A 27,324-nucleotide genomic window follows, 5' to 3' on the forward strand; every position below is an offset into this window, starting at 1 on the left:
TGGCTAGATCGAACTGCGCCTGCGCCACATAAGACGATTTCGTAGTTTCTGGGCGCAGGGACTCGCCGTAGATTTGGCGGGTACTGCAAAACGTAAACAGAAAGCTGAAAATGGAGGAAAGCGAAGTAGCATCGCAAAAGGAGACTGTAGAAAACGTATGTGTTAAAGACTGCGCTGAAAACAAGAGTAATGAAGCTACAGGCGAAGTTTCCTCACAGATGTCAAACCCAGGATCAGTTTGTAAGCCGTCCGAGGAGACTGAAGCTCGGTATAACCGGTTGAAGTTGTTCAACAAAGTGATGCAGAAGAGCCTGGAAAAGTTCATCGACCATGCCAGGTAACGTGTCATTTGTGTTTAATATGTCTGAAACGCCTGTGTGCAGTAGTCCCAGTTTGTATTGATCATCATTACTGTAAATTACAGTGTAGTGATATTAACTTGGGGTGAGTTAAATATGTATAATAGGAAAGTTCAAACGGTACCAAGCTAACGTGAAGATACAGATGAGCTACAAAAGCAGTGTGACTGTGGTCTCAGCTGGTGTGAAGGACTGAGATCTATTGTAAATGTAAATGATGATCATAACTGTGCATCATTCATTGACACATCTGACCATATTTGAAAAGAGCTGCCAATTTAATGAAAGTTGTTTAACGTGAATTATTGAAAAGAAGAGATTTTAAGTTTTTTGGGCAGCAGCAAAAGATTATATTATTATTTTCACATTCATCTCCAAATGTTTCTGTTGATGAATTTGTAGATTCACTAATAATGCTAATAATTTCAGTACTAGATTAGTTGACCGAGAAAAGGTTGTGTTTTGGGAAAAGCCACACTTCGATGCATTTTTGGTTGACACTGCTTTCACCCACAGTTTTAACAGATTCGCCAGCGCTTTTCGTCCGCTGTACAAGAAGAACCCTCAGAGGATGGAGAGCATTCACAAGCAGTTCATAGAGGAGCTGCGGAGGACTGTACAGGTGTGCAGCACATCACATTAATACCATGCATGAAAATAAACGACAAATGGAGGGTCTACTGCCTTGTTGTTTGTATTATATATTATATATATGTATGAAGTATGCACTGGTCTACCCACTTTTATTTTCACCTGCTTACATGAATGCCTTTTTCTGTGTATGTGAAGGAGGACATCAGCAGATTGATTGAAGAAGGCCGGTTAGAGTTTAAACTGAATGAGCTGGACAAACTGGAGAGTGCTGCCAAGAACAATCCAGATGCTGCATGGTCAGTAAACAGCATTGAAAACTCTCCAATTAAATGTTGTATTAGTTTCATGTCAAGCTTTGGATCAGTTTCTCTGTAAAACACTTTGCCCTCTCTGACAACATCTGAATTCTGACATCCATCTGCTCCCATTACCACCACTCATTCAAATAAATTGTAACAAGCAAGTAGGTAGTAAGTTAGTTTTCTCGTCAGAAATATAGCAAATCCACACCTCTTTGTGTGTTTCTGAATTTAAACTGCAGAGATTCTCTCCACCCTTCTCTCATTTAATTTACTGAATAATTATAGTGTTGTATTGAAACTGTTGTTAGTCAAATATTTAACTGATAAATATTTGAAGATTTAAAACTTACTCATGAAAATTTCCACAATTATTCAAAGTAGATACATAAAGAAGGATCCACAGGCAACTGTGAGGGCAGTTGTTGGGTCACAGTACCAACAGTTTGCCCCAGCATTGTTGTGTTAATCACTAAGGAACATCTTATTGTCTAAACACTTGTATACACTGTATTTTAAGCTATTATAGGACCTGTAATATAGGTGAATTTCTTCATTGCACTGCATATCACCACAGTAATATTTCTATTTTGCAACACCATTAAGATGCTAAACATTTTAAACCTTTACCATCTCACTTGTTCTGTTAGGCGGCCAAGTGGGGTTCCTGAGCAGGACTTTTGCAGCTTTTTGATGCCATACTATCAAAAGCAGGAAGCCTACATGCGACTGGAGCTGAAAAAGATTCAAGCAGAGAATGCTGACCTGGCACAGAAGGTTCAGGCTGGTAGAGAGAGTATTGCTCAGACTGAACACCGTATATCTACCGCTGTTGATGAGTGGAAGGTGAGTTTATTTTTACGCTCACAAAGGGTATGCATGTGTAAGTAAGTGTAAAAGTGCTCGAGTCTTTACTGTAAAATGTATTCTGGACGATGTAAACTGGAAATGAATACACCAAAGCTCTTTTACATAATGCATAGAAAAATTCTTGTGATTTTAGTCTCATAAATTCTGTAATAACTGCGTGATTGAACAGTATTTATCAAAAGCTACATTTTACTTCCCAGGTAAGTTTTAGTAACTTTGATATATTGTAAATGAGAGTGATATTTTTTATTTTTTTTAAAAATAAAGGAGAAAAACATGGTATTGGCATTGGTACAGTCTGAAGGAGGCCTCTGTTTGACAGCTGAGGGCCAAAAGATACCTGTGCACTATAACATAAGTAGAAATATAGAATATAAGTTTGCCTCGAGCGTTAACAGTCTTTTGTATGTTTGTTTTTTTTCTTTCTCTTTTAGGCCTCAGTCACAGAGTTTGAAAGACTGGCATCTTCTCTCTGCCCTGCTGATGTCTTTGATGTGTGATCTTCCAACTATTTGACCTGCAGATGCATCAACTTAACTTAACTGTACATATTGATTTTGTTTACTATGCCTGTTTGTCTGACAATAAACTTGAAATCTTGGAACTTAGAAATGTTTTGTGAACTCAGTGGTTATATCCGTGTGAGCCAACATACACCAATCATTATGGTAATGTGCGTGTTTACGCCTGGTATTACGGTTAGGGGGCCGTGAAAATAATGCCACAAAGAAGTGAAGAGTCGAGTAGCTGACAGTCGGATGGCTTCGCGGTGAACTCCATACTAACAAGCAGCAGGTCAGACGCTTGAAGAAACCGGCTTTTTATTTGCATATACATGTATTATTCGTGATAGATATGACGGAAATGTTTTCAACTCTATACGGGCAAAATGAAGCTCAGGGACCGCCCGGCTCCTCGTCTCTGGGTTTCGGACCGGGGAAACCTCCGCCGCCTCTACCGCAGAATCAAGTCTCCATGGCGGGGCAGATGCCACCGCAGCTCGGGGATGAAGGGCCTGCTCTGCGGAAGCCCGGAGCCATGAATGAACCTTTCTACTTACTGCGGGAGCTTCCTGGTACTGTCGGATTATTATAACTGCTATATGCTTTGAATGTTATTTGTCTGTTAGCTAAGAGAAAGAGTTTAGCTGCTATCAAAGGTTGCTAAGCAGTTTGTAAACAATGCTAGTTAACGTTAGCCAACAAGATAGCATAAGTGTTATAGAGAATATTTAGTAAGCTAATTACCGGTTTTAGCTGTTTAACTGTTTTTCATAGGTAGGGTTGGTGTTTATGTTGTCTGTGACGCGAAAATATTTCCCACTGAGTTTCCTATATTTCTGCTGTTGTGTTTTGAAAGTTAAATGTTATGTTACCTTAACTGCTGATATTATAGGAGTGAGCATCTCCGATCTAACATAAGCACCGGTTGGAAATGGGCACCTAGCGATAATTTTGCTGGGTTACCTAATTTGCAAGATGTATAAATTATTTATATATGACATGACTTGATGGTATTTGTATGAATTCCACTGATATGAATCTGCGTTCAGTGGGAAACGAGTTAACAGGCAACACCAACCTCATCACGCACTACAACCTGGAGCACGCCTACAACAAGTTCTGTGGGAAGAAGGTGAAGGAGAAGCTCAGCAACTTTCTGCCAGAGTTACCAGGTGGGTTATGGGTAGGAACAAATGTGGCCTGACAACCAAGTGGTAATGGTGGGGGGCTGCACATACCTCATTAGAAAAACAAGTGTAGTTAAGGTTCAAAGTAGGACATTAGTTAATGACTTTATCATTGAAAGTTGTTCATTAATTAATTAGTTATATTAATGGCATGTTTCGGCTTGTGACCTTCATCAGGGTCATCTAAAAATGTTGCTCTCTCTGCATAAGTGGTAATGGACTGCACTTTTCTACCGTAACGGACAAAGTGATATACAAGTTTGCCTCTCATTCACACACACTCACACACACTGACAACGGAGCTGCCATGCTAGCAGGGCACAAAATGGTAAAAATATGCAAGTGGCTGGTAGATTTGCTTCTCTCACCAGCCATACAAACAATAGTAATCTGTTGAGTGGCTGATCAAATTTGAACATTCACTAGCCATTAGGCCGGTGGACAAAAAAAGTTAACCTTGCACCGTGCATGCAAGACGCTGGCCTGCCCACTGGGAGCAACTTGCTGTCGTCGTGCTCTTGCTCAAGGGCACTTCCACACATGGATAGGAGGAGTCGGGGGTTGATCCTCCAACCCTGCCAACCTCCTGAGCCACAATCGCCCCCAAACCTACAGATCAAGCGATGACTCAGATGAAGGCAACATGCTGAAAGTTGTACTTAATGCTTCAAGTGTTGCTGTAGTTTCGACTGCTCTCTGGAGCTGTTATCCTAAGAACCACACCTATGTCCTGTAGATTTTGGGATATACATAGATGTAACATACAAATTTGAGGCTGGTCCATTGTGGCTCTGATCTGTAAATTCCTCACAATAGTAAATATAGTGGTAAAAGCGATATCAGCTTAATGAATCCACTGACATGCCACTGCTTTCGTTGTTGACATTTGTTCTTTTACATCGTCATAGCTGTGTGTTCAGTGCTCACCACCTTGCTGTTTCATTGCTTGTATTTTGATCTCTGTCACTTTTCCCCTCATTCCAACTTATCCTTTCTCTTCTGTGCTGCAGGTATGATTGATTGTCCGGGAACTCAGGATGGCAGCTCGTTGCGCTCTCTGATCGATAAGCCTCCAGTGTGTGGGAACTCCTTCAGCCCTCTGACAGGCGCTCTGCTCACAGGCTTCAGACTACACACAGGACCGGTACTAACTGAATACAATACACAATATGCATACACACATTTTCAGCATGCTGACTGTGATTTTGTGTTTGTTTTTCCCAGCTCCCAGAACAGTACAGACTGATGCACATACAGCCTCCAAAGAAGAAGAGCAAACACAAGCACAAACATCATCGACCACAGGACCCTTTACCACAAGGTATGACATAAACTGTACATACAGTATAAACAAACTCAAAGGAATGTAACATGTCTTCAGGCCACTGACCTGCTTCTCTTTGACATTGCAGAAACTCCATCAGACTCTGATCCCAAGAAGAAGAAGAAAAAGAGGGACGACGATCCTGACCGCAAGAAAAAGAAGAAAGACAAGAAAAAGAAGAAGGTAAGTAAATCTCTCAAGACCGCAGTAATTCATAAAGTTGCCAGTTAGGCATTACTATGGATCTTAAACTTAATTATCTTAAAACCTAATACCAAGTATTTAACCAAATACCTAAACATTTCCAGTTTTAAGCTAATAAATAAACTTAAAGCTGCTTTAATTGATTTTGGCCACTAGAGAATGAAAGTATTTCATGACTAGCTTGCAGACACCAGCCATGACTTATTATTGCTTAATGAAGTTATAGCTTACCTATTTGCGAACAGTTTCCAACTTAGACATTTATCAGATACTTTGTAACATTGTCATTACGATTAGAATTGTGTTTCTGAACACCTGACAAATTTAAGTCCAGTATTCACTACCTGTTATCTCTAGTTTAGTCTTAACCATCTTCTGAGATGTGTGACCTGGGTGTTTATCTTTATTCACCAGCTAGTCAACAACTTTGTCTGTCAGCTGTTTGATACTGCAGGTAGCGTTTGTCAGAACTTTTTAGCTGGAAACAGATTTGAGGGGAACAGAAATGTGTGAGCCGTAATGAAAACAGTTTGTTAAAAGAGAGCAAACCCCTCCATGGGGCTGCAGAGATGTGGGATTTGGTGGATTTGTCACTATGAGCATCCACTATCACATCACATATAGTCACTTAATTCAATATTAATATAAAAAATATGTAGACCCACTGAACTCCTCTTGCTTCATGTCGATGTACATGTCAGCCAGCAGCAGCGAACACAACAGCCGTGTGCTTGGCTGAAGTTAATCACTGGCATGTCTACACAAGTAAAACATAGTCTGTTTAAATTGCAGGATCACAGATGCACATGTTAAATATGATCCGGTGAGTTACTGCTCTCTCTGTCCCCCCTCCAGAACCGCCACAGTCCCGACCACCCCGGCCTCGCTGGATCACAACCCAACAGCAACAGCCTCAGATAGACGGCAGCCCACTGTGTGCACGCCTGTGTTTGAATGTGCATTTTGTAAGAGGATGTGTGTGTTTTACAGATAATTGTATTATCGGGAGTATGTTTAATGAGGGAGGGGATGAATCCAATAATGCAAATGGTTGTGTGATGTGTGGGAGAGTGAAAGCAGCAGCGACACAGTGGATGTGTGTGAGGATCTAAAGAAATGTTACGTAACAGTGTAAAAGGCAGAAAGCCGCTGATGAGCTGTATGGTGTTCTGGATGACTGAGCAGGCACTGTATGTATGTCCCTCTTTGATTTTGTTGTGATATCTTTTGACCATAATGCCAAAATCAAATAAACTTTGGTTATTATCTTTGCTTGTGTCTCCTTGTAAGACCTCCCGTAGGAATTTTCTGGTTGTTTTAGATTAAATGATCAGGTACATAATGACAAACACAGCTGATAGCTGATGTTCTTGCTATGAGACAATATGTTTACATTCATACATTTATTTTTGTATCAAATGCTCAAGCTGGATATATTGATTGAAGGCAGGAAAGAAAGGCATACATTTAGCAAGACACAGCAACACTTCAACCCCACGGATAAAGAGAGCAAATTAGACGAGCCACTGTAGATGATACAGTTTCAAAATACAGATAAAGCAAAGGATGTTGCAGAGACTGTCAGAGGTGTTGATTAAACTTCACACAATTCAGGCTGTAAATATTGTAAATCCCAGTTACAAAGGCACTAGCACAAGGGAGTCACATTAACTTGAATTATTTTCCAGCCTCAATAGAGATCGGATAGTTACTGGAATTGCTGGTACGTTGGTTTCAAACATTACAAAATACTGCGGCAAGAGGAAAGTAATGACATGTCAAACTGGAAAACCTCACGAACACTGACTAAAATGCACTTAACAGTATTTATACTACAATACAAAGTACAGCCTAATATGACCGTCCAGTTGAATCAACACCTGTGACAATCAACACAAACCAAACAGGTGTTCACTGCAGCTCCGGTATGTTCTCCTGAGGAAAAGTGCTGTACTATCGACTAGCTCACAGTCCCTACACATGGCTTTGGTTTACAGACAAAGACGTTAGGCAGAGGCATTAATCTTACATTCATATCTACTGTAGTAAAGCCAAGATAGCAGCAAAGGCACATACCTGAAATGAAAGTCTCCTTCAAAGCGAGAAAGCAAAGATTCAAGAAGCTTAACTAGAAACCAGGAGAGATATGAAAGGAAACATCTACTAAAGCTGTCTCGACACTGAAATGGGTTGAGTCAAACAAATTTAAAGTTACACATTACAACTGATTCCATAAATCCACATGATGCTGTTGCAGTGTGCACAACCAACATGTACAGATAGACACTTTTTGTTGTCACTTTGGAAGAATGTACATTTTTCTGTTTTGATCTGCAGCTGGCTGAAACAAGGGGATCAAAGGCTGCAGCTAGATCTGTCTTTTCATGTGGCTTTGTGAAAATCACATTAAAAAAACATGTTTAAGCACAGCCAGTGTCTCCTCAGCCATCAGTTAATACGCTGTACACACCCATATATAGTAAAGCAAGCAGAATATGTAATAAAATACAAGACACACCTCATTTCTATTTACAAAAAACAATTTTGATGGTTTGTTCGCTCCAAATCAATACATGACTAAAAACAAAAAAGCAAAAGCAGAATACACATCTACAATCATCTGAGCTTCATTTATAATTAGCACACTACAAAATAACATTTGCTGATGCCGAAACAAACGCTTCCCTTTTTAATGCTACTGCAGCTAGAGTATAAAAAGACACTTAAATACATATTTTACACACACACTAGTTCATTTCTGTGCATAAAGCAGTACAAAGCGTTTCATAACATCGACACACACTGTGTGTCAGAATTTTAAAAAATCAGTCATGTTTTTCCTTGTGAAATTTCCATAAAAATGTTTTTTTCCTACATATAAAAACTGACTCAGCAATACCTCTAAAGAACATGAACACACAAAGATTCTGCACTGATTCAATTTGTCATTTGGATATTTGACAATTAAAGCATTAATATGTCCTAATGTGAAAAAATATATATCGACTGGACAGACGGAGTCGGTTGCAGAGAGACGGTACAAAAAAGGAAACAGTGGAGGTAGATGGTGTCTCTACAACCAGCCTATCTGTGCGTGAACGTGTGTGTGTGTGTGAGAACAACTGGGCTCTGAAAATGCCACAAAAGCTTCTTTATACGTACCAGAAGTCTGGTATTCAGATGCTTTACATTTTCTTTGATAGCTTGTATGCTTATGATAGTGTTTTATAGATATATATTTATAACCTTTGCTGATTACAGTAGAAGCAGCACAATATTGCTTAATTAAACTGAAGTAGAAAGTGTAACTTTCCTAATGTCTCTAAGTTGTTCTTTGGTGTTAGCGACGATTGTGATTATCTTTGAAAATTATAATAACAGTATTTTCAAGTACCGTGATATCCGCAGTCTGACACACAGGCCATACCAGGACGTGTGCATGTGTCTTCGCGTGTGCTTGTGAGTGAAATCTATGGCTTTAAATCACACTAATTTGGCTCTTTGACCTAAACCAAAATAAATAAACAGCAACAAATGATGATGACACTGCTTCTCCCCAAATCACAAGGAACTTAAAGTCTAACTCTGAGTCATAAAAAACACACACAGGGGATTGTGTTCTGTGATATTAATTGTGGTGAGCAAAATGTGCACCAGCAATGACCAAAAACAAAACAAAAAACACTGAAAATATCAAAACTAAATATATGTGGATGAGTAGGTTGCTGGAGCTCATTTTGAAGACACGCATAAAAATAAATCCTACAGTTCCCCTGATCCTCAGCCGGATCGCACCGCTCTAAGCCTCCACAGCAGCGAGGCCGTTGCTGTGAGGTTTGTAGCCGTTGGCCTCGTTGTGGTTGAGCGCCTGCATCTCTTGTTCGGCGGCCCGCTTGTCTCTGGCCTCCTTTTCCCTCAGCAGGTGTCTGCGGTGGTAGAACAGGTAACCCGGCAACAAGAAGCCAGCCAATGAGAGGATCAGCAGGCCGAGGTTGATCTGAAGGAAAGTTGGATGACAAGAGGTGGAAAGTTACAGTTACAGCTCCTGAGTTTATTTTGTTGAAGAAAATAATGACAATACTATTATACTTTGTATAAACTAAACTAAACTTTGTACTGAACTCGAAATTAGAATCTCACATTGGGGCAGTAGGTGGATTTTAATGATTTTTTTTTAGTTTTGATCCATTTTTAAAACGCAGGAAATTTGGAAATTAATTTCAAAAACAAGCTAAAATAATGGAAATTACATTAAACATGTAGTAAGAACCGATAACTGAAAACAACATGTCCGAGAGTCGACAGTCATGCTAACAGCTATGTGAGGCTGTACTTACAGGCACGGTGGTGCCTTGAACTAAATGCTAACATGCTCACAATGACAATGTTAACATGCTAATGTTTAGCATACTAACATGTGCTAATTAGCAATAAACACAGACTGATGCTGATGGTCATTAGTTTTGCAATTCATCCTGAGATGGACATGAATGTCTGTACCAAGTTGCATACCAATCCATCCAATAGTGGTCATTTAGTCTCTCAAAGTGCTCTGAGCCCTCTCAGGTTTGAGTGTCAAAGTGTGCCACAATTACAACCAACTGAAGAGTTGGAGTAGATCATTTCTAATTGGCTTTAATTCATAATAATCAATTAATAGGTGAGTAGGGAATGAGCAAAGTTAGTTATTACTGTGGGTTTGTGTGGATAATACTGTAGCAAAAATGTAAATGATTTTTTTTTAGCCCAGTCTTTGTGTGATTGTGTGCATGCAAACATTTTTTTTTTCTGTGCTTAAAATGTCTAATTGCACCCTCAGAATTAAGACACAAATATAATTCAGTCTCTGTGAGTATATGGAGTTGGAGATAAGTAAGTGTGTGTCCTCACCCAGTAGGGGTCTCCTTTCAGTGGTCCCACCATAGCGATGAAGAGCGGCTGCTGCAGCAGAGCGATCACAGCGCTGATCATGGACTGGAGGCCCGTCAGGGTGCCAAAGTGGTTGGACGGGTAGCTGCGGGAGAGACAACCACGGACATACAAGTCCATCATTACAGCATGTTCTGTAAGTGTTTGTTTCATATCATAAAATATCATACTACATTTTTCAAGACTAGACTCTCGATTCAATATAGTCGATATTGACTCGAGCAGCTCATGAATTTTGGTAAAAGAATGTGGTTGCGTGAGTGATGTGGTTTTAACATCTGGTTAATTTATTACATTGTAAAGTGCTGCTTCTTGTTTGGTGCTTATATGGTGCTGAAAAACTAAACGGGTCAGGAAAGAGTCTTGCCAGGTCTCAAATATTATATATATAAGTTGAATGTTTATTATCTTATTAATGAACAGCAAACTAGAGGCACATTTCTTCCCCTAAGGTTATGTTTTCCCATTTCCTCTAAGATGTGAGTGTGTTAAAGTTGATGAGTTAGCAGTGCAGCACTCACACAGCAGCATAAAGGCCCCCGCAGCAGGAGTGGATGAAGCCTCGGACCATAGTGTGGAGGATGAAGGTCAAGATCTGAGGAGGGAAAAGAGAAAAGAAGCAACACAATCAATGGATCTGAGCGTTGGGACTATCTATTCTTAACTTGTTTCCTTGCTGCCATACCGTGTGTGTGTATGTGTGTGTGTGTGTGCGCGTGTGCTACCTGTAGAGGCAGGTTGTCTATGAGGCAGCAGCATCCGAAAGCAAGCAGCAGCATGTTGGTGAGAATGAAGGCTCTCATGGCGTTGGTGACTTTCTGGATCTTACTGTCTCTCTTGGGTCCACTGGTCTGTCTGAAGGGGGCACAGACACAGAGGTGGTTTAACATTAATGGACTTATAATGACAGCGTCCAACATTAACATGTGTGTCTATCATACATCAAACAAAATGGACCAAGTCATCATGTTTGGAATATTCAGGATTTTCTAGCCACGACAATGAATGTAGATACAGTGATTTTTATCAATTTAATCAATTCTGTTTATTCCGCTGCTTTCAAACCATCATGCCTCGCTGAACGTACCTCGCCTCTGTGGCTGAGGGGACGGTCTTCTCATCTTTACACTCCTTCATCCTCCAGTCCATGATGTATCCAATCAGAGGACATGTGGCCAGACACAGCAGCTGCAGTGTGCCGAATATGGACGAGTAGAAACTCACTGAAGAAGGACATATTAAGTCATAAAAATAATGTAAACATATGCCAGACAAGTTTCATAAAGTTTACAAATTTAGAGCTGTATTATTCTGCCACTCACCTTTCTCTTCTGCCTCAATCACCAGCTGCTCAGATGCTGAAATATAAAAACAAAGAGCCACTCTGTCAGTAACTCTTATTTGTTTTTATAACGTACAATAAAATAAAAATAAAATTGTAATTGTTTGCTGGTTGAGGGTGCGACACTCACGATGCTCTTCACCGTGGGTGACCATAAACTCCAGCATCTTGTTCATCGCCCCCATGAAGAAGATGATCCTCAACTGGGACATCCCCATTGTAACCAGACTCCACAGGAAGATGGGAGAGAACACAGACCGACGGAAGGGAACCGCGTCTGAGAGAGGAGGAGAGGGTCGCTGTTATCCAACCTAGTGAATTTATTTACTTTTATATACATATATATGCAAAAGAAATTGTTTCTTTGAAGGATTTTCTTGTAAATGAAAAAAAACCCTTTAGATAGTTTTGTGGACACAAGCCAAAAAGAAAGAAAGAGCATAGCGGTTGTGTGTGTGTTTGTTGACTTACTGGATGCAGCGTCATGTCCATTAGGAAGTTTCTCTGTCGAGTGTCGGACATCTCCATTTTTCTGGCTCAGTCTCTCCCCAACAGCCTTCTGGTCCGATGAAGGCAGCTCTTGCAGTGTGAGGATCTTACTGTTTTATATATAAATACACACACATACATACATTGAGGTTGGAGTGATGTTCTGATAATCACTTTTATTCCTCGGTGTCTCTGGAAAGAGACGCAGTGACAGGCTGGCGTCCACACTGACCTGTAGTCGACCTCGTCAGGTGTTGGGAAACCTTCTGCGGGCCAGTTGAAGAAACAGTTGAAAAAGACAAACCCGGCAAGACCCGCCCACATCCACATGATCACCTGGAAGGACACGCCTGCATCGTAGATCAGCTGGGAAGAGGAGAGAAAGGGGAGGAAGAGGGTTGTTAGATTTTTTAAGTTTCATTCATTGATATTTTTGGCCACTTGGGGGCGACAGAACAAGCATAATCACCTAGTAAAGTTATTATGATGAACATATTGTTTATTTACACATCCAGCAGAAACAAAGGAGCATTATCATTTATTTGGAGTCATGTTCCTGGTGGACCTGGTGACTTAAGTTGGGTGCTGGGCAGGTAGCCCAACCTCGACCCCTCTGGGATGTCAACACAAGACCACATAGGACCCCAAAAAACCTCTCATTCATTGAAAACTTATACCCTCTAATTTTACCCATAACATTGTTTGTAACCCTAAAGCACCATAATGTAGTAATATGTCTATATATTTACGTGGTTTATTTGAGAAAACTGTGAAGAATGTGTCAATATTATTGTGTTTTTCTGCTAATGTAGCCTTCGACATTTACCTTGACTCCAGGGAAGGTGACAGCAGAGGAGGCGTAGGAGCCAATCATCAGAGACATGACAGTGGAGCTCAGAGCACCAAACATGTTGGGGAGCTGCAGGGACAGAGGAGGAGAGAAATAAGAAACAAATAATATAATAGACACAATAGAAATACATGAAATACATTAAGCCTGTATGCCACCTGTATGGGCTGAAATGTAGTTTAATCAAGGTGCAATTTGTTATTTTGACCAGCAGAGGACAGCCAGCTGCTTCGTGTAACCAGACTGGGAAAGTTCCTCCTAATTGAGACACTGTGAACTGTTCCCGCCCGGCATTTGCACCCAGTAACACTTCTGTCTCCCCGCAGAGTGGGCTCATTAAAAAAATATTAGTTTCCATGTCATGAGGAAACAAGAAACAAAGTCGTGACCCAGTTTGGGTCCCGACCCCACAGTTCAAACACAGACTAAGCTATACTCAGGCACATATTCACCGTCTGTATTCTTGCTAGTTCAACAAATTCTTTGAGGTAGGATTAAAAATGTGGAAGCCGATCTATAGTCAGCTCTTGATGAACTTCAGAGGGCTCGGTGGACCCGGCGTGGGGGCATGCATGACACACGGCAAAGGGGACAAGGTGGCAGGCACCAGGCACTAACACATCATATATCAGGTCGACCTATTTACAGTAGTAAGAAGCTTAGGGTGCATAACAATGACCTATTGTGCTGCCAGCACACTCAGTGTCCTTTGATTAGAGCTTTAAATGGGTCAATCACGATTATAAAATCACATGTGTGGGATTTTAGGTGTGCTGCATGACAAGCTCGCTATTCTCTCCCAACACTGACCGTGGCTTTCCAAACTTCTGCTGGCGTCACCTAATCTCCCCGCTGGGTCAGAGGTCACTGTGACTCTCCCACAGGTGTGTGTGCACTTTCCACACCCTTACACCGATCTCACTGAGGCTGGACCACATTACGGCAAGTCACAGTTGGGAACACAATGAGTCAAAAAATGATCAGCATTGGCACTTCACTATTATTTCAATGACCCAACCAATTCAAAACTTTATGTGTTTTTAAGTTGTTTTTGACTTTCTTGTGGACTGTGGAAGCTGGCTCTTTCGCTGCTACGTGCTCCAATATGTTCGGTGAAGCTTGTTGAAAGACAGCTTCCTGCTGCAGCTGGAAATGACGTGAAAGATGAGAGCGATGAGAGTGAAACAAAACAGTAAAGTTGGGACCCGGGAAACCAAAACAACAAGATGACGGTGGTTATAAAGTCCATTGTTAATATAAGCATATTGATTATATCAGCTTTAAGTTTAGCTGATATGTTATTATCTGTTACTAATTACCATGGGACTATGTATTCATCATGAATGCTTGTTGTTTATAGCTTTTTAAAATGTTGTATGCTTTAAAACGATGCAGCAACACTCTTTAAAACAGATATGTGCAGAGAACTCCCTGGTGGGTCAGAAACTATTAAATAACTCCCATGAAAGGGTTTCCAAGAACTTGTGGACATATGGACATTCCTAGAGCTGCTTTTGGCTGCTGAGTCCAGCAAGATGTAAAGGTGGAAGATGTAGGTGAGAATTTACATGTGTGCTTTCTTGTGGGGGGGGGTTGGCTGCCGTCTGGAGATTAGACTGTGGTTGACGGTTTGTGGCTAACAGACTTGTGTGTGTGTGTTACAGTGGGAAGCATGAGGTCACTTTAAGAGCTGACACGACAACAAGTTAGCAGGTAAACAGGAAAAAAAGCTTTCCTGAGGATATTCGAGAGAGAGAGAGAGAGAGAGCGCCTGACTGTCTGAGCGAGAAAAACACCCAAGAGAACACCTGTCTTCATTCAGGTCTTCTGAGAATCGAAATACTTCACAGCCCGTCTGTGGCCATGAGATATACAGCGCCGGACTGCGTAGATTTGTGGTATGTAGACGAGAGGGCCCTCTGAGCACACAGGGGAGTTTGCATCTCTTGCTAATGTTAAAGCAAAGTTATTCCAGCCATGTGAGATGTCAGCTAACTGATGTTTGATGGCAGAAAGCAAAAAAAAAAGCGTGACATGTGATTGTGAGTGGCAGCAGCAGGCATTCCTATCACTGAGTTCTGGCAGTTCTCATGAAATACATATTTCACACAGCGCTTTGCAGCACATGTCCTGCATGCTAACGCTGCCAGGGGGACGTGGGCAGAAACACGTGATCATATGGAGGCACACAAGGGTCGACTGCTGTCAGAGAGTCACACACAAACAGAGCTCTGGCCGTTCATTTGTCACGACTAATCAGTTCAGGCTCTATTCCTGCTGTGCTCACTCACTTGGGTGTTTTAAGACTTTGGCACTGAGTTTAATTGAGACCTTAATTGCAGAGAGAGCGGGCCAAATAGTAGCTTAATGAGCACCGAAAGTTTGATGCATCTCTGAACATGTGGACGAGAGGCAGAATACCGGAGGAGAAAGTGGAATAAAAGGGAACAGGAGAGGAAGAAAGAAGGACAGAGGTGTGTAAAAATAAGCAAGTATAGAAATGAGGAAAAAAGAGGTACTGGGAGACATTTTCTTTTGTGGTTTGACTGATCTCCTCACGCCACAGCTGCAGCCCCTCTCTCTCTGTGGAGCTCCCAGCAGGAAACACTAAACCACAGCTGATTAGCACCGGCTTCTTCTCTCCACCTCAATTCTCTGCAGCCATTTCTCACTGTTCATAGATTGGTCACACCGTTATCCCTCACAGTGCTCTTGTCCAGCTGCACTAGACTTATATAACACAAAAAAAGTAGTCTAACGTAAAGACGGTGGTGCAACTGGAAGCCTCAAACCACAATGTGAGGTTTCTTTGTATTTTACCCAAAGTCATCCTCAATTCCTTGTAGAGGCTTCTATTTGTTGTGCAAATTTAAAAGAAGCTCGGCCTCTCTCTGCTAGCTGAGACCAAAAGTTAGCACGTGGAAGACTGACAGCTCTGCAGCTTTTCTCAGTAGCGTGTGATCAGACAGGCCCCTGCACGCAGCCAGTACTGTTGAAGGACAATCCCACGTCTGTTACAGTGAATGTAAGAGGACTGTCCTCATTCCTTCAATGCCAATGTGACACAGATGACACACAAGCTCACAGACATACTGCACATAGTTAACATGCATCATTAATGGTAGTTAAATATGTGGGGAGCAGGACGGCCTGAAGGTGGTGTGCTTTTGGCAAATCTGTGGTAGTAAAGTATCTAAAACAGGAGTGAATCATGTCTATGTTCTGCAACAGTGCCCTCACATGAACTTCAAAACCACAAGGGTGTGTTTGCACACGCTAACGAGGCTACAGATCAGTCTAAACTAATCATAAAGAAAATAGAATTTTTGCAGATCAGTTTTTAGTATTGCAAGGGAAGAAAAACGATGCATCACATTTACAGGTTTTCAGTTTGAGCTTTCTTCAAAATATTATTGTGTCATGTGTGTGCTGTGTGGCTCATTCGTTTAAAGTCACCGTCACTGCTCCTTGAATCTAAAACCCACAATCCTTTGGCCTCGTGCTGTCATTTATTGACTTGATGTATTATTACTATACACAGTAAATGTGCGTAGAGCAAAGAGGAGGAGTTAACTACTTTGATCAAGGTCACACAGTTTGATTATTCAAAACTTTTCTTGAGGTTTAAAGGTTTTGTGTCATGATATTATGGGCTGTGTTTTGTGCTGGAAATTTGAAAAAACATCAAATCATATGACAGACCCTCTGTATCAGAGCATTATGTCCCTCTTTGCGTGTAATTGACTATAGAAGGACATGTGTCCTATTCTTATACAATAACTCAAGAGAACGGACATGTTTCTTGTTTTATAATCCATTTTGAGCAATTACTCTCAAGCACATGGTTTAAATCATGGCATGTGTGTGTGTGTGTGTGTCTCAGTCCTTGTGCTCTGCCGTCATTTGCTCTTCAGAACAACATCAACAACAGTGTGGAGGTCAGTCAATGCCCGTACACCCAAACCAATTAGAGATGGAAGGAGGGAGGGAAAGAGAGGCCAGACAGGGACAAATAGGAGGAGGAGGAGAAGGGGGGAAGTTGAACATTACTCAAGTGTTTGTGTGTGTGATTAATAAAGTAGAAAGAGCACAGTGTCTTCCTGTTCGAGTTGTGTGCCAAACACTAAGAGGAGTTTCCATGTTGCTGTGATGCTGCTACGAGCCACTGAGGAAGGAACAGGTTCACCGAGCATCACAGACACAAAATGATGCGCATCTGCATTGTTGGGATTCTTCACAGGGTGTGTGTGTGTGTGTGTGTGACAGAAAAGCCTGACTCGTGAGACTGAGGCTCCATGCATGTGTGCACACGTGTACATAAATGTCATGTCTTTCCTGAGAATGCAAATAAGACGAATAAGCGTGAATCATGCTTTGCACTGTGTCATGGATTCATTCTTGAATGTAACTGGAAATATTCCAGATGTACAGTGACATCTTTTAAATCGCTTCTCAAAAAAGCCATTTATTAATTCTAACACACCGTCTTATCTGTTTTGTTGTTAGTATTTATCTTTATTCTTGGGGGTTTTATTGTATTTTGTTTCTGTATTATTTTAATTGCCTGATTTTATTTGTCTCGGTCCTGAAATGTTTTAATCTTGGTTCAACCATGTAAGTGCACTTTGTTTTGAAAAGAATTGTATAAATAAAATGTATTATTATTATTTTCCCAAAATGCAGCCTGACATATTTGGTATATTTGTCAAATATCGTTAACAATCACCTTGAACAAATGGACGTCAGCTGTTCACTCACATTGTCAGCAGTTTTCAGTGAGATATATACGGGCACACTGACTGTAAAGGTGCACAGTGTCTGTTTAATGTGTGTCTTAGCTTTTCTTTTCCACAGAGCCAAGCTACAGGGGAGAGTTCAGTGGAGAGGGTCATCTGTCCATGCTCAGCCTGGACCTTCATTATCTAAACATCTGTTTCATGTTTGTCTCCCTGTGTGTACATAAGCATGCACACACATTCGTACATCCACATGTGTGCACAGTCATGCGGAGTTGAAAAGGTTCTGCACTGATTTTGTGCTGACTGCTGGGCAGGATAGAAGATGGGAAGACGAGAACAAAGGAAGAAGGAAGGAAGTGAGAGAGGACAGAGGAGACGAGAGAAAGTGTGGCCTTGAGTGTTTTGAATAGAGGTGAGTAGGCCGGGCTTTGGAGAGGGTGTGTGGTGAACTGCAGGCTGTTATTGGCGGAAACACAAATGGGAGACTTTCCATCTGGGATAAGTCATGTGCAGCTCAGACGGAAACACTGTTAACACAGAGTGCCGACACAAACCTAAATACTTGCCAGGACACAGGAGGCAGTGGCAACAATAAAACACACTCGATAATGTTGGTACCAGCTGACACATCACACGCAAACACACATGCCTGACGTGAATGTCAACAAACACGGCTCCCAGTCACAACACGCACTGTTTCCTCAGCTGACACGAATAGAGGCCCCGACCACGCTGAGACTCTCAGCTACCAAAACTCTCCTGCTCATTTGTTCCAGGAACACAACCCAACATTAGTGCTTTCTCAGAATATGAGTTATGTAACCACGGTAGAGACATTTTAGGTACATTTTGGTGCAAAATTGGGACTAACACCCTTAGAAATGATCCTGACAACATGCATATTTAACATGATGCCGACACAAGAGTCTCACATTCTTAGTTTGTATGTTTAGCAACTCAAACAAACAGAAGGAGGAAGAAAGAGAAATTATCATGTTTCCTTTTGGCTCAGAGTGTAACATGTAATGGTTTTTGTGTGTTTTATTTCCTTAACTTGAAGCCAACTGTACCTTGAATGACCCTGTTCACATTAAAGACTACATTTTGTCCTGGGTGTCCTGATCAGACTCAGACAGTTTTAAATATACTATAATTATAAGACAGACTGACAATAATCTTTGGAGGTTGTCAGGGACACACATACAGTACATAGTGTGAAATTAAAGGCAGCCTCGGAGGCATTAGATGACCATCTAATCCAATTTGTGGTTTGTTTATAACGCGATAAAGTTCCCAAACAGTATGCTCCAGAGGGTGAGCTGTCTTTTTCCTTTTTCTTCCTTGTTCTCATTTCTTTCTTTCTTCTTCTACTACTTCAGAACAGGTCTTAAGCACAGAAGTTGAAAACGACCATGATAGCCATTAAACTACGGGAACTCACCCACCAAAACAAAGAGGCACAACAATCTGGCACAGAGAACGTCTCCTTAAGGCATTTATAACAAGACCCGAAGACACAGTGATACCACTCATGTTGTAAATCAGAAGCTAGTGTTTCCTGACAGTTTGAAAACGACTACACTGGATCTGTTTTGAGAACGGACAAACCCCCATGATATACTGATACTGATAATATACAGTTTGGGCAACTGAATCATCAATATTGTGCTACTGAATCATCAATATTATCCAGGTGATATCTAGTCTCATGTGTAAATGTCAATAATGTTCTTCCTCCATTAATCAGTCAGAACTGTTTCTTGTTGGTTGTGTGTCTCACCGTGAGGGAGGTGAAGGTCAGGCAGATGCCCCCAAAGCCATTCAGGGAGAGAGCCAAGAAGATGAGCGCTGACAGAACTGCAGAGAAAAAGAGTAACACAGAAGAAGAGTTAATGCCAAAATCTCCTCTCTCAGAACAAGAGGAAGAGAGAAGAGAGAGAGGCGAGAAGCTGATTGTCATTAACAGGCTAAAACAAAACCTTTCATATGCAGTTATCCCACTTTTTATTTACTCACTGTTTATTTGTCGTTTTGTTCCCTTTCTACTTTTAGTTTTATCTTTTATCTTCTTTGAGTGGCATATTGAGGCCGTTATAATGTGGAAGTAGCAGTTGGCACAACAGCTCATTAATAAAATACTGCGTTTTCAGGTAGCACACAGGCATTTCCTGGTGTGTATTCAATACCAGCTGAGCCACTCTGATTTAAAAATGTGGTGTGGAGGGAGGCGTTGTTCAGAGCCTGATCCTGATTTCAGTCGCACTCTTCCCATCTGAAACTACATGGTTTCCATTGGAGACAGAGGAAATCTGTGAGATGGCTGTGAAAGAAGGAATGTGAAGAATTTGGAGAAAACAAGTATTTGGAGTCTGCCTATTTTTACACCTTTGCACACCTGGTGTAACTGTTCAATTGTCTGTGTCAAAAAGGTTAATATTGGGCAACACACCGCCCTGTCTGTGTGTGTGTGTGTGTGTGTGTGTGTGTGTGTGTGTGTGTGTGTGTGTGTGTGTGTGTGTGTGTTTTTACTCACCATGAGGGTCGTAGGCAGACACAGCCATCATACCACAGGACAGACCGAAACACGAACTGTAACAAAAGAACATGGGCATTTTAAATTCTTGCACACTGTCATATCTTAGCATGCTGAAAGTCACATATACAATTAGTGTTTGTAGGAACGAAGCAACATGTATAGAAACGACTCAAAGTGCGACTCACTAGCTCACAAAAGAGCAGTTAAGTCGTTGGTTATCTGCCAAAGACTGAAACTGTCACTGAATGTTTAAACATATGCAGCTCCAGTTAACTCCTCATTCTCCATTTCTATCAACTTTTTATCTTATTATCAAAGCGTCTCGCACTTTAATGGCGAGGCTACTCAAAACTGTGACTGAGAGAAAAAGTGCATGTGTTTGTGACGTCTATTTGCATGTCGGTTTCTACACCCAATGAGAAAGAATTTCACTTTTCACTATACACACAGTGTGCACACACACTGGTGCCCCACCTACATTAATTGATTCACACACTGAGAACACATTATCTCCCTCCTCCCACTCTGGGAATGTGATCTGCCTGCTTTTTTTTTTTTAACTACAACCGCAGATATAGTTGAAGGATTTACTACTGTCTTATGCAGCTTTCACTCCACTTTCACCATCATAACGTTTATGAAGGAAATGTGAAGTAAGAAAACCTGCAAATGACAAAATCAACAAGTTTCATAAAACATATCTGTATCTAAAAAAGAAGTTTAGGTATATATCTGAACATAAACACGTTATCACATCGACCCTGCAGACGTGCACATTCCCTTATGAATGTGACGTATCTGTGAGTATTTATACAACCATTACCTGCCCACCAGGCGAATTGGGCGTGGCCCAAACTTGTCCATCAGGATGCCGAGCGGCAGGGTGGTGGCGCTGAGCAAGAAGGAGCCAATGGTGAAGCCCAGATTCAGCATCTCCTCCTGGTCCACGCAGCTGAGCCACTCCTCCACCTCACTGCCAGAGGAGTTGCCCAGAGACACGACCACGGACTCGTTCACTGCGGGGACGAGAGTGGAGGGTTGAGAGGTGAGAATACGTACAGAGAAAGCCAGATGAAAAACATTTGGAGTCTTAATCAAGTGATTAAAAACCGTATTTCTGCTGCACAAGATTGCGTTTAAGACTTTCCTCTAATCTTCGCCTTTTTAAAGATGATTATTGAAAAAACTGTACCTCTCACTGGCTTTACTTCCTCATTACTTACGGTCTCACAGACCCTAAATAAAGTGTGTGTGAAACTTTTCTCTTTTTGAGACCCAATGTGTAGAAAATTACTGAAGTGGTAAGCCTTCCCTTTGCCACATACTGGGCTTACACCTTTGATCAAGTTGACAAAATACAGAAATGAGCATAAAGCACTGACGTTACACCACAAATGGAAATATTTCGCATTTCAAAAGTTATATGGGGTATCTATAAACAAAAATATATTACTTTTGTTTCCTAAAAAGTCATTAACTGATGTGCAGTATGTTATCACTACATACGTTACCTATGTTTGGAGTCAGTTAGACTCCAGAAAACAAACTGTTACAAAACTCCAATAAGAGAAATAATCGATTAATTTGGCATTTGGGATCTTCAGTGTTGCAGAAAAACATCAATCACAGATATATTAAAATCCTCTGGAAAAGTTGTGGTGATGAAACAAAGTTAATTCTTTTTTGGAGATGTTAAAGAGAAACAAACCAACAAAATTAGTGGTTACGTGACGCAGAGCTGCAGATTTTACCTGAGCACAGGTGGGAGTAGAAGCCTTCCCTTTTCAGCATGATGAGCAGGGAGCCCCAGCCCAGCAGCACAGCCGAACACAGCAGGTTTTCAATCACCGCCGTCACCGCCATCCACCAGCGCCTCCTGTAGGCCTGGAGGAGAGAGGGCGCCATCGCTGCTGCTCTGTGATGGAGGAGGGAGGAGGAGGAAGGAGGAAGGAGGAGGGAGGAGGGACAGTGGAAGAGAGGGAGAAGATGGGAGGGCAGTGGATAGGAGGAAAATAATTACGATAAAGAAGATGCTATGATATTACCATAAAACTCAATGACGAGCATTAGATTATTCGACTACACAACTGATCCCTCTTTAAAATATGTTCCAACTTGAGTTTAAAGGAATCCCAGTCATGATCCCCCGAACAGAGAAAGACGTCAGTCCACAGTAGGATTTACAAAAGGACACCTTCTTTCTCTCAGTAATATTTCATTCTGTTTACTTCACTGTGGAGACCCTATGGAGTCTCTCGAGACAGGACATTTTTCTCTGTTTGCCTAATGAGTGCCCGTGTGACCAGTCATTGTTTTGTAAATCCCAGTTGGGTATCTGATACCTTGCACTGCATTGTCCTCAGACATCCTCCCACTGTGCTGTCAACAGAGCAGCTATGTCACTCTGGTTTTTGACCTCAGGAAACACTGCAGAGCACTCGAACTGTCTGCTTTTGTTCTGGAAATAGGGAGTGCATCTTAAAAGGGTGACATTTCCATCTGAAAGCAGCGCAGAGTTGCACTCAAGAGGAGTTTTTCATCAGCACGTTTGGATTCAGATTTATCTCTCTGGGATTAACGGGTCAGAGGTGTTGCAGCTTTTATGTAAACAACACGCACACAAACAAAACAGAAGACTGAAACTCATGACGTGACTGACCAAACAAAGTCAGGATAGTCACGACCACCTGGAAAGTACACACACACACACACACACACACACAGGACAGGTCACCGGTCACTATAACCTGTGATATGAGTGACCAACACACTCCAGTCATGACCATCTTGACAGGATCTCACACACACACACACACATACACACACTGGAAAACATCTAAACAAGAAAGGAAGTGTCCAAATATGACCAGCTGTTCAATTTGGCGGCAAACCAGAGAAGAAGTGGAGAGGAACATTGGGAGGGAGGTGGCCTCAAACAGGAAACTCTTTCAGTACTTCCTAATGAGGGCATCTCTTCAGCATGTGAGTGTGTGTGTGTGTGTGTGTATATGGGAGATGGAGAGAGAGGGACAGATTTGTCTCTGCCTATGTGCTCATGAGGCGTGCGTGTAATGCGATTATCCAGAGCCCAGTGAACTGCCTTAGTGCTGAAACCAGTTTGAAAAGGGGGGTTTTCTATGTAAGTAACACCTATGCTAAAACCCCTTCAGTACACACACACACACACACACACACACACACACACACACACACACACACCACTCAACAACGATGCGACAGAGCAAGACGACGCTCATTCACTCAGTGATGTAAACGTATGTCAATCACAAGAGCACATAGACCCTGAAGTGTCTATAATCTGGGGTGAAGCAACAAACAATTGTTTTCATAATCTATTAATCTGCCGGTTATTTTCTCAATTGATTGTTTTGCCAATAAAACATTAAAAAACAGTGAAAAATACCCTAAAGCCTAAGGTGACTTAATCAGATGTCTTGTTTTGGCCGACCAACAGTCCAAAACTGCAAAATATTCAATTTACTGAAATGTAAGCAGATTCTCATATTAGAAAAACTGGAAATTGTTTGTCATTTTTGCTTTAAAAATCACTCAAATGACAAATCGATTATCAAAATAGCAGGTGGTAAATATTCTGTCAATTAACTTAACTGCAGCTCTAATGGAAATATGTCTCATCTCATATCTGCATGATTCTGACAGTTTTCCACTAAACTCCTAACATCAAGTTACACATTTTAAAAATATTCCACAAATTCCACAAGATGCCTGACGCGAGGAAACAAGCCAAAGAAGATGGATCAGTCGGAGCTACCGCTGCTAACGACAGCATAACAATGGCGGACATGTCCAAGCTGCAAAGATGGTGACATAAGATGCAAAAAATGAATGCCAGTTTCTCAGTGTGTGACTCCGAGCACCATTAATCCTCTCCATGTCCCCTCTGTCTGACCAAAACACTAAAAGATACAGTCTTGTGTCTTTGTTTGACAGTTTAGACAAATGTTTGGTGCAGAATGAGTCAATGTTGTAGAAACCAGTGTTAATCCAGCAGAACGGACGGACGCAGTCACAGTCCATTAAAGGCCTAAGTATAGAGGCTTCTGTCACATGGACTGGATTTACGGTGCTGTGGCTGCATGCAACACACTCAGGAGACAATGTTGTAAATGCGATACGGAGTCATGGCTGCTTGGTGTCACGACAACAGAGCGTGTGTGTCTGTAAGAAAGGCATGGTATCAGTTGCTCCTCGGCGTGTGTTTGAGCTCAGGTTGTGTGACCGTGTGTGACTGACGCAAGACACACAAGTCATGCATGTTCAAGACAACGCTGTGGTCCACTGCTTATCACACATTCTTCATCGCTTGTTTCCCGCCTCTTTTGTGCTGCTTATCATGGCAGCAGTTAGCTGACAACATTTACAACTACGAGGCTTCCACTCTAATAAGGAGTGTCCTGGTGTTTGTGAGGCGGGAAGCTCGACACACAACAAAGACTTGGAAACAAGCTAATACACGCAGAGGAGAAGTCTGCTTGGGGTTGGCAGGCAGTTGTGAGCCCTTGTCATGACACTGTGAAGTGTGTGTGTGTGTGTGTGTGTGTGTGTGTGTGTGGAGGGCGAGCAGGTGAAGTCTACACTGAGAGAAACACCATTTAAGGAAGCTGCTTCCTGAAATACCTGAATGATGCAATGTTGCCATGACTAACTACACTGTTATGGCCATGAAAGTTTTGATATTTATAGACGTTATAGTATATTCATGATTATTATATCATGAAAACAAACCTAATTACTGCTTCTGTATTAAAATTTGACTTGACCATATTTAATTCGTCACGTGTCCTGCTTCCTTTTAAGTCTCTGTGTTGATGCTCCCATCGAGGCCTGCTCTTTTTTCCCCGCGGGGATGTTTCTGACCTTGACCAGCCGTGTTTATCAACCTCTGCAGGACACAAAGGGCCGCAGGGCAAACTCTTTATCCTCACAAGTTTCCAAGAAAATAAACCACGCGCTCTAGGAGCCTCTGTTCCCCGAGGAGTCCAAAAAACGCAACCCCCGAGGCTGCCCGGCCGGCCGGCAGCTGTCTCTCCGCGGGCATGACCTCAGCCCGGGGTCCGGTTACCGGCCCAGCGGGGCGACCCGCTCAAAAGACCCAAGTCTTCTGCCGCGTTCACGTGATGTCCGAAATGTCGGCATTTTGAGTTCTACATACACAAACGACCCACAAAAAGTGGCGGATACCACGTGATATCACACCTGTCTACAGGTGAAACAGTGAAGGCACAGTGACACATGAAATCACAACATAAAATATGGCAAAAGGAATTTATAGTTGTACCGGAGTGACTCATTGATTAATAAATGTTGAAACAGAAAATTAATCTCATTATTAATTACTCATTTAGGTCATTAGAGAAGCCAAACATTTGACTGTTCCTGCTTCTCAAATATGAGTATTTGCTGCTTTTCTGTGTTTTATATCACTGTAAAATTAATATGATTGGGATTTGATGGTCAAGAATTTGAAGATGTCACCCTGGGCTCTGGTAGATATGTGATGGGCATATTTCACTATATATTTAAATCACAAACAAAAATTATAGTTGCAAACAATTTTTGGTAAGGAAATGTGATACGAGTTTGCTTTGTGTCATTGTGGTTATCACCACCTTCGCACAAAGTTTCTCTGAGTGACTTCATTTCTAAATTGAATCGTAAAAAGGTATCTATTAAACCTGACTTTAGGGGGTGCCCGTGAAGGCAACAGATGCTGTGTTTTTATTCTAACCCGAACGTCTTCCGAGACCACTGCCGCTGGCTTAAACGGTAATAAAATCTAAATTAGAGTTTATTAAAACACGTGTCTAATTGCAGCTACGTGCTTACAAATGAGCGCCACCACAGAACTGACTAAGTTCACCGCTCAATGAAAGACCAGCACACAAACGAGTGTAATAGCACGCGCAGTCACTTGAATGGTCACTTCCGAAACAGCTCCTCGCCCTCACTTTCTGGTTTCTAATGGCACTTTTAGCCTCTCTGCGAACACCTTGAGTCTTTTACACACGCGTGAGCCGGTTTAATACAGATGTGTACGCACTTCCTCTGGTATCTACCGTAGAAGTTGTCAGGTCTCAGTTTCATGCCACGTGTGAGTATCTGCTGCCTGCCTCCGCGTCATGCCGCCACTTTACGCACGTTATTACAGGTAATACTACACTTATTAACTTATAGCGACGTATACGCGAGAGAAAAACTAATTTACTTACTTCAGTCGCGTGTCTTCTCACAGAGGGAAAAAGGCTTGAAATGTTTCTTTTACAGGCTTTTGTTGCTCACTGAGTGAAAACAGAAATGAGGATTAAAACTCTACTCTCACAGCTGCTTGTTGTTCTCTATGATTAGCAGCGAGAGCTTGAATTAAACCTTTTCCTTTCTCTGCTTCCTTTCTTCCTTGTGGAGGTTTCGTGGGAGACTCCACACTTCTTTTCTCTCTCAGGTTTCATTAGAAACTCCCCCCCTTCTCCTCCTAATTTGACTTCTAATTCCCTCCCTCTTTCTGTGACTTTCTAAAAGTCACCACCCAGCTGCCTTTATTCACCACTCCACAGGACAAATGTCTTTACTGCACTCACGCCGGGGACTCTAAAACGCTTGAAATACCCCCCAAAAAAGTGACACAAGAATTGTTCAAAGAAGCTGTAGCTGTGATAGTTTAGGCTACTAGGTTTTGTCATGTCAATTTAGAAGAGATAGATTAGGTTAGATTCAACTTTATGTACTGAGACAACGAAATGCAGTTTAGCATCTGACCAGAAGTAGAAGCAGTAAAGTGCTCAGTAATGTACGTATGGAGGTAATTTATTTTTTAACAGTGAGGGGTGGACATGAATATGCTAAGATATACACAGTATGAGCAGCAGTTACAGGAGGCAGGTAAGTGAGTGGGAGCCACAGAGGCAGTCGTAGTGCAAATGTTAAGTCTGGAGGAAGGTGTGTGTGTGTGTGTGTTTTCCCTGACAGTTAATGCCATATGTTGATGGAAAACCACATGACATTAACGTCTACCGAAGCAAATTAGTTCAGTGACGCAGTCTACAGAAAGACAATAATATAC

General features: G+C 41.7%; 3 protein-coding genes across 3 annotated transcripts; 2 read left to right on the plus strand and 1 right to left on the minus strand.

Moving 5' to 3' along the window:
* The first annotated feature begins 110 nt into the window (after positions 1–110).
* pmf1 (polyamine modulated factor 1) lies at positions 111–2,717 on the plus strand. The gene is made up of 5 exons (XM_070913688.1): positions 111–337; positions 876–981; positions 1,149–1,249; positions 1,903–2,098; positions 2,557–2,717. Exons 1-5 carry the CDS (start codon positions 111–113, stop codon positions 2,620–2,622), a joined length of 696 nt encoding a protein of 231 aa, XP_070769789.1. The 3' UTR covers positions 2,623–2,717.
* A 159-nt stretch (positions 2,718–2,876) lies between these two features.
* med19a (mediator complex subunit 19a) lies at positions 2,877–6,611 on the plus strand. The gene is made up of 6 exons (XM_070913389.1): positions 2,877–3,197; positions 3,675–3,797; positions 4,823–4,956; positions 5,037–5,133; positions 5,225–5,319; positions 6,196–6,611. Exons 1-6 carry the CDS (start codon positions 2,978–2,980, stop codon positions 6,259–6,261), a joined length of 735 nt encoding a protein of 244 aa, XP_070769490.1. The 5' UTR covers positions 2,877–2,977; the 3' UTR covers positions 6,262–6,611.
* A 919-nt stretch (positions 6,612–7,530) lies between these two features.
* slc43a1a (solute carrier family 43 member 1a) lies at positions 7,531–26,603 on the minus strand. Its single transcript, XM_070913203.1, has 15 exons — positions 26,477–26,603; positions 21,977–22,140; positions 21,049–21,241; positions 20,223–20,278; positions 19,470–19,546; positions 12,927–13,019; positions 12,333–12,466; positions 12,083–12,210; positions 11,742–11,888; positions 11,592–11,627; positions 11,357–11,492; positions 10,995–11,124; positions 10,791–10,864; positions 10,231–10,354; positions 7,531–9,337 (listed from the first exon to the last, which is right to left on the minus strand). The coding sequence occupies exons 2-15, from the start codon at positions 22,128–22,130 to the stop codon at positions 9,140–9,142; spliced, it is 1,680 nt and encodes a 559-aa protein (XP_070769304.1). The 5' UTR covers positions 22,131–22,140; positions 26,477–26,603; the 3' UTR covers positions 7,531–9,139.
* Positions 26,604–27,324: the final 721 nt, after the last annotated feature.

Source organism: Enoplosus armatus, chromosome 10 (assembly GCF_043641665.1).
Source record: "Enoplosus armatus isolate fEnoArm2 chromosome 10, fEnoArm2.hap1, whole genome shotgun sequence".
Classification (NCBI taxonomy): domain Eukaryota; kingdom Metazoa; phylum Chordata; class Actinopteri; order Centrarchiformes; family Enoplosidae; genus Enoplosus; species Enoplosus armatus.

Coding starts and splice junctions, on each gene's coding strand:
- pmf1 (XM_070913688.1), top strand. CDS start 111: ATGGAGGAAAGCGAAGTAGCATCGCAAAAGGAGACTGTAGAAAACGTA. Junction 982..1,148: donor AGCTGCGGAGGACTGTACAG/GTGTGCAGCACA, acceptor GTGTATGTGAAG/GAGGACATCAGCAGATTGAT. Junction 1,250..1,902: donor AACAATCCAGATGCTGCATG/GTCAGTAAACAG, acceptor TTGTTCTGTTAG/GCGGCCAAGTGGGGTTCCTG.
- med19a (XM_070913389.1), top strand. CDS start 2,978: ATGACGGAAATGTTTTCAACTCTATACGGGCAAAATGAAGCTCAGGGA. Junction 4,957..5,036: donor TCAGACTACACACAGGACCG/GTACTAACTGAA, acceptor TGTTTTTCCCAG/CTCCCAGAACAGTACAGACT. Junction 5,320..6,195: donor AAGACAAGAAAAAGAAGAAG/GTAAGTAAATCT, acceptor TCCCCCCTCCAG/AACCGCCACAGTCCCGACCA.
- slc43a1a (XM_070913203.1), bottom strand. CDS start 22,130: ATGGCGCCCTCTCTCCTCCAGGCCTACAGGAGGCGCTGGTGGATGGCG. Junction 13,020..19,469: donor TGACCTTCACCTCCCTCACG/GTGAGACACACA, acceptor CTGTCCCTGCAG/CTCCCCAACATGTTTGGTGC. Junction 11,125..11,356: donor CCCTCAGCCACAGAGGCGAG/GTACGTTCAGCG, acceptor TGCCCCCTTCAG/ACAGACCAGTGGACCCAAGA.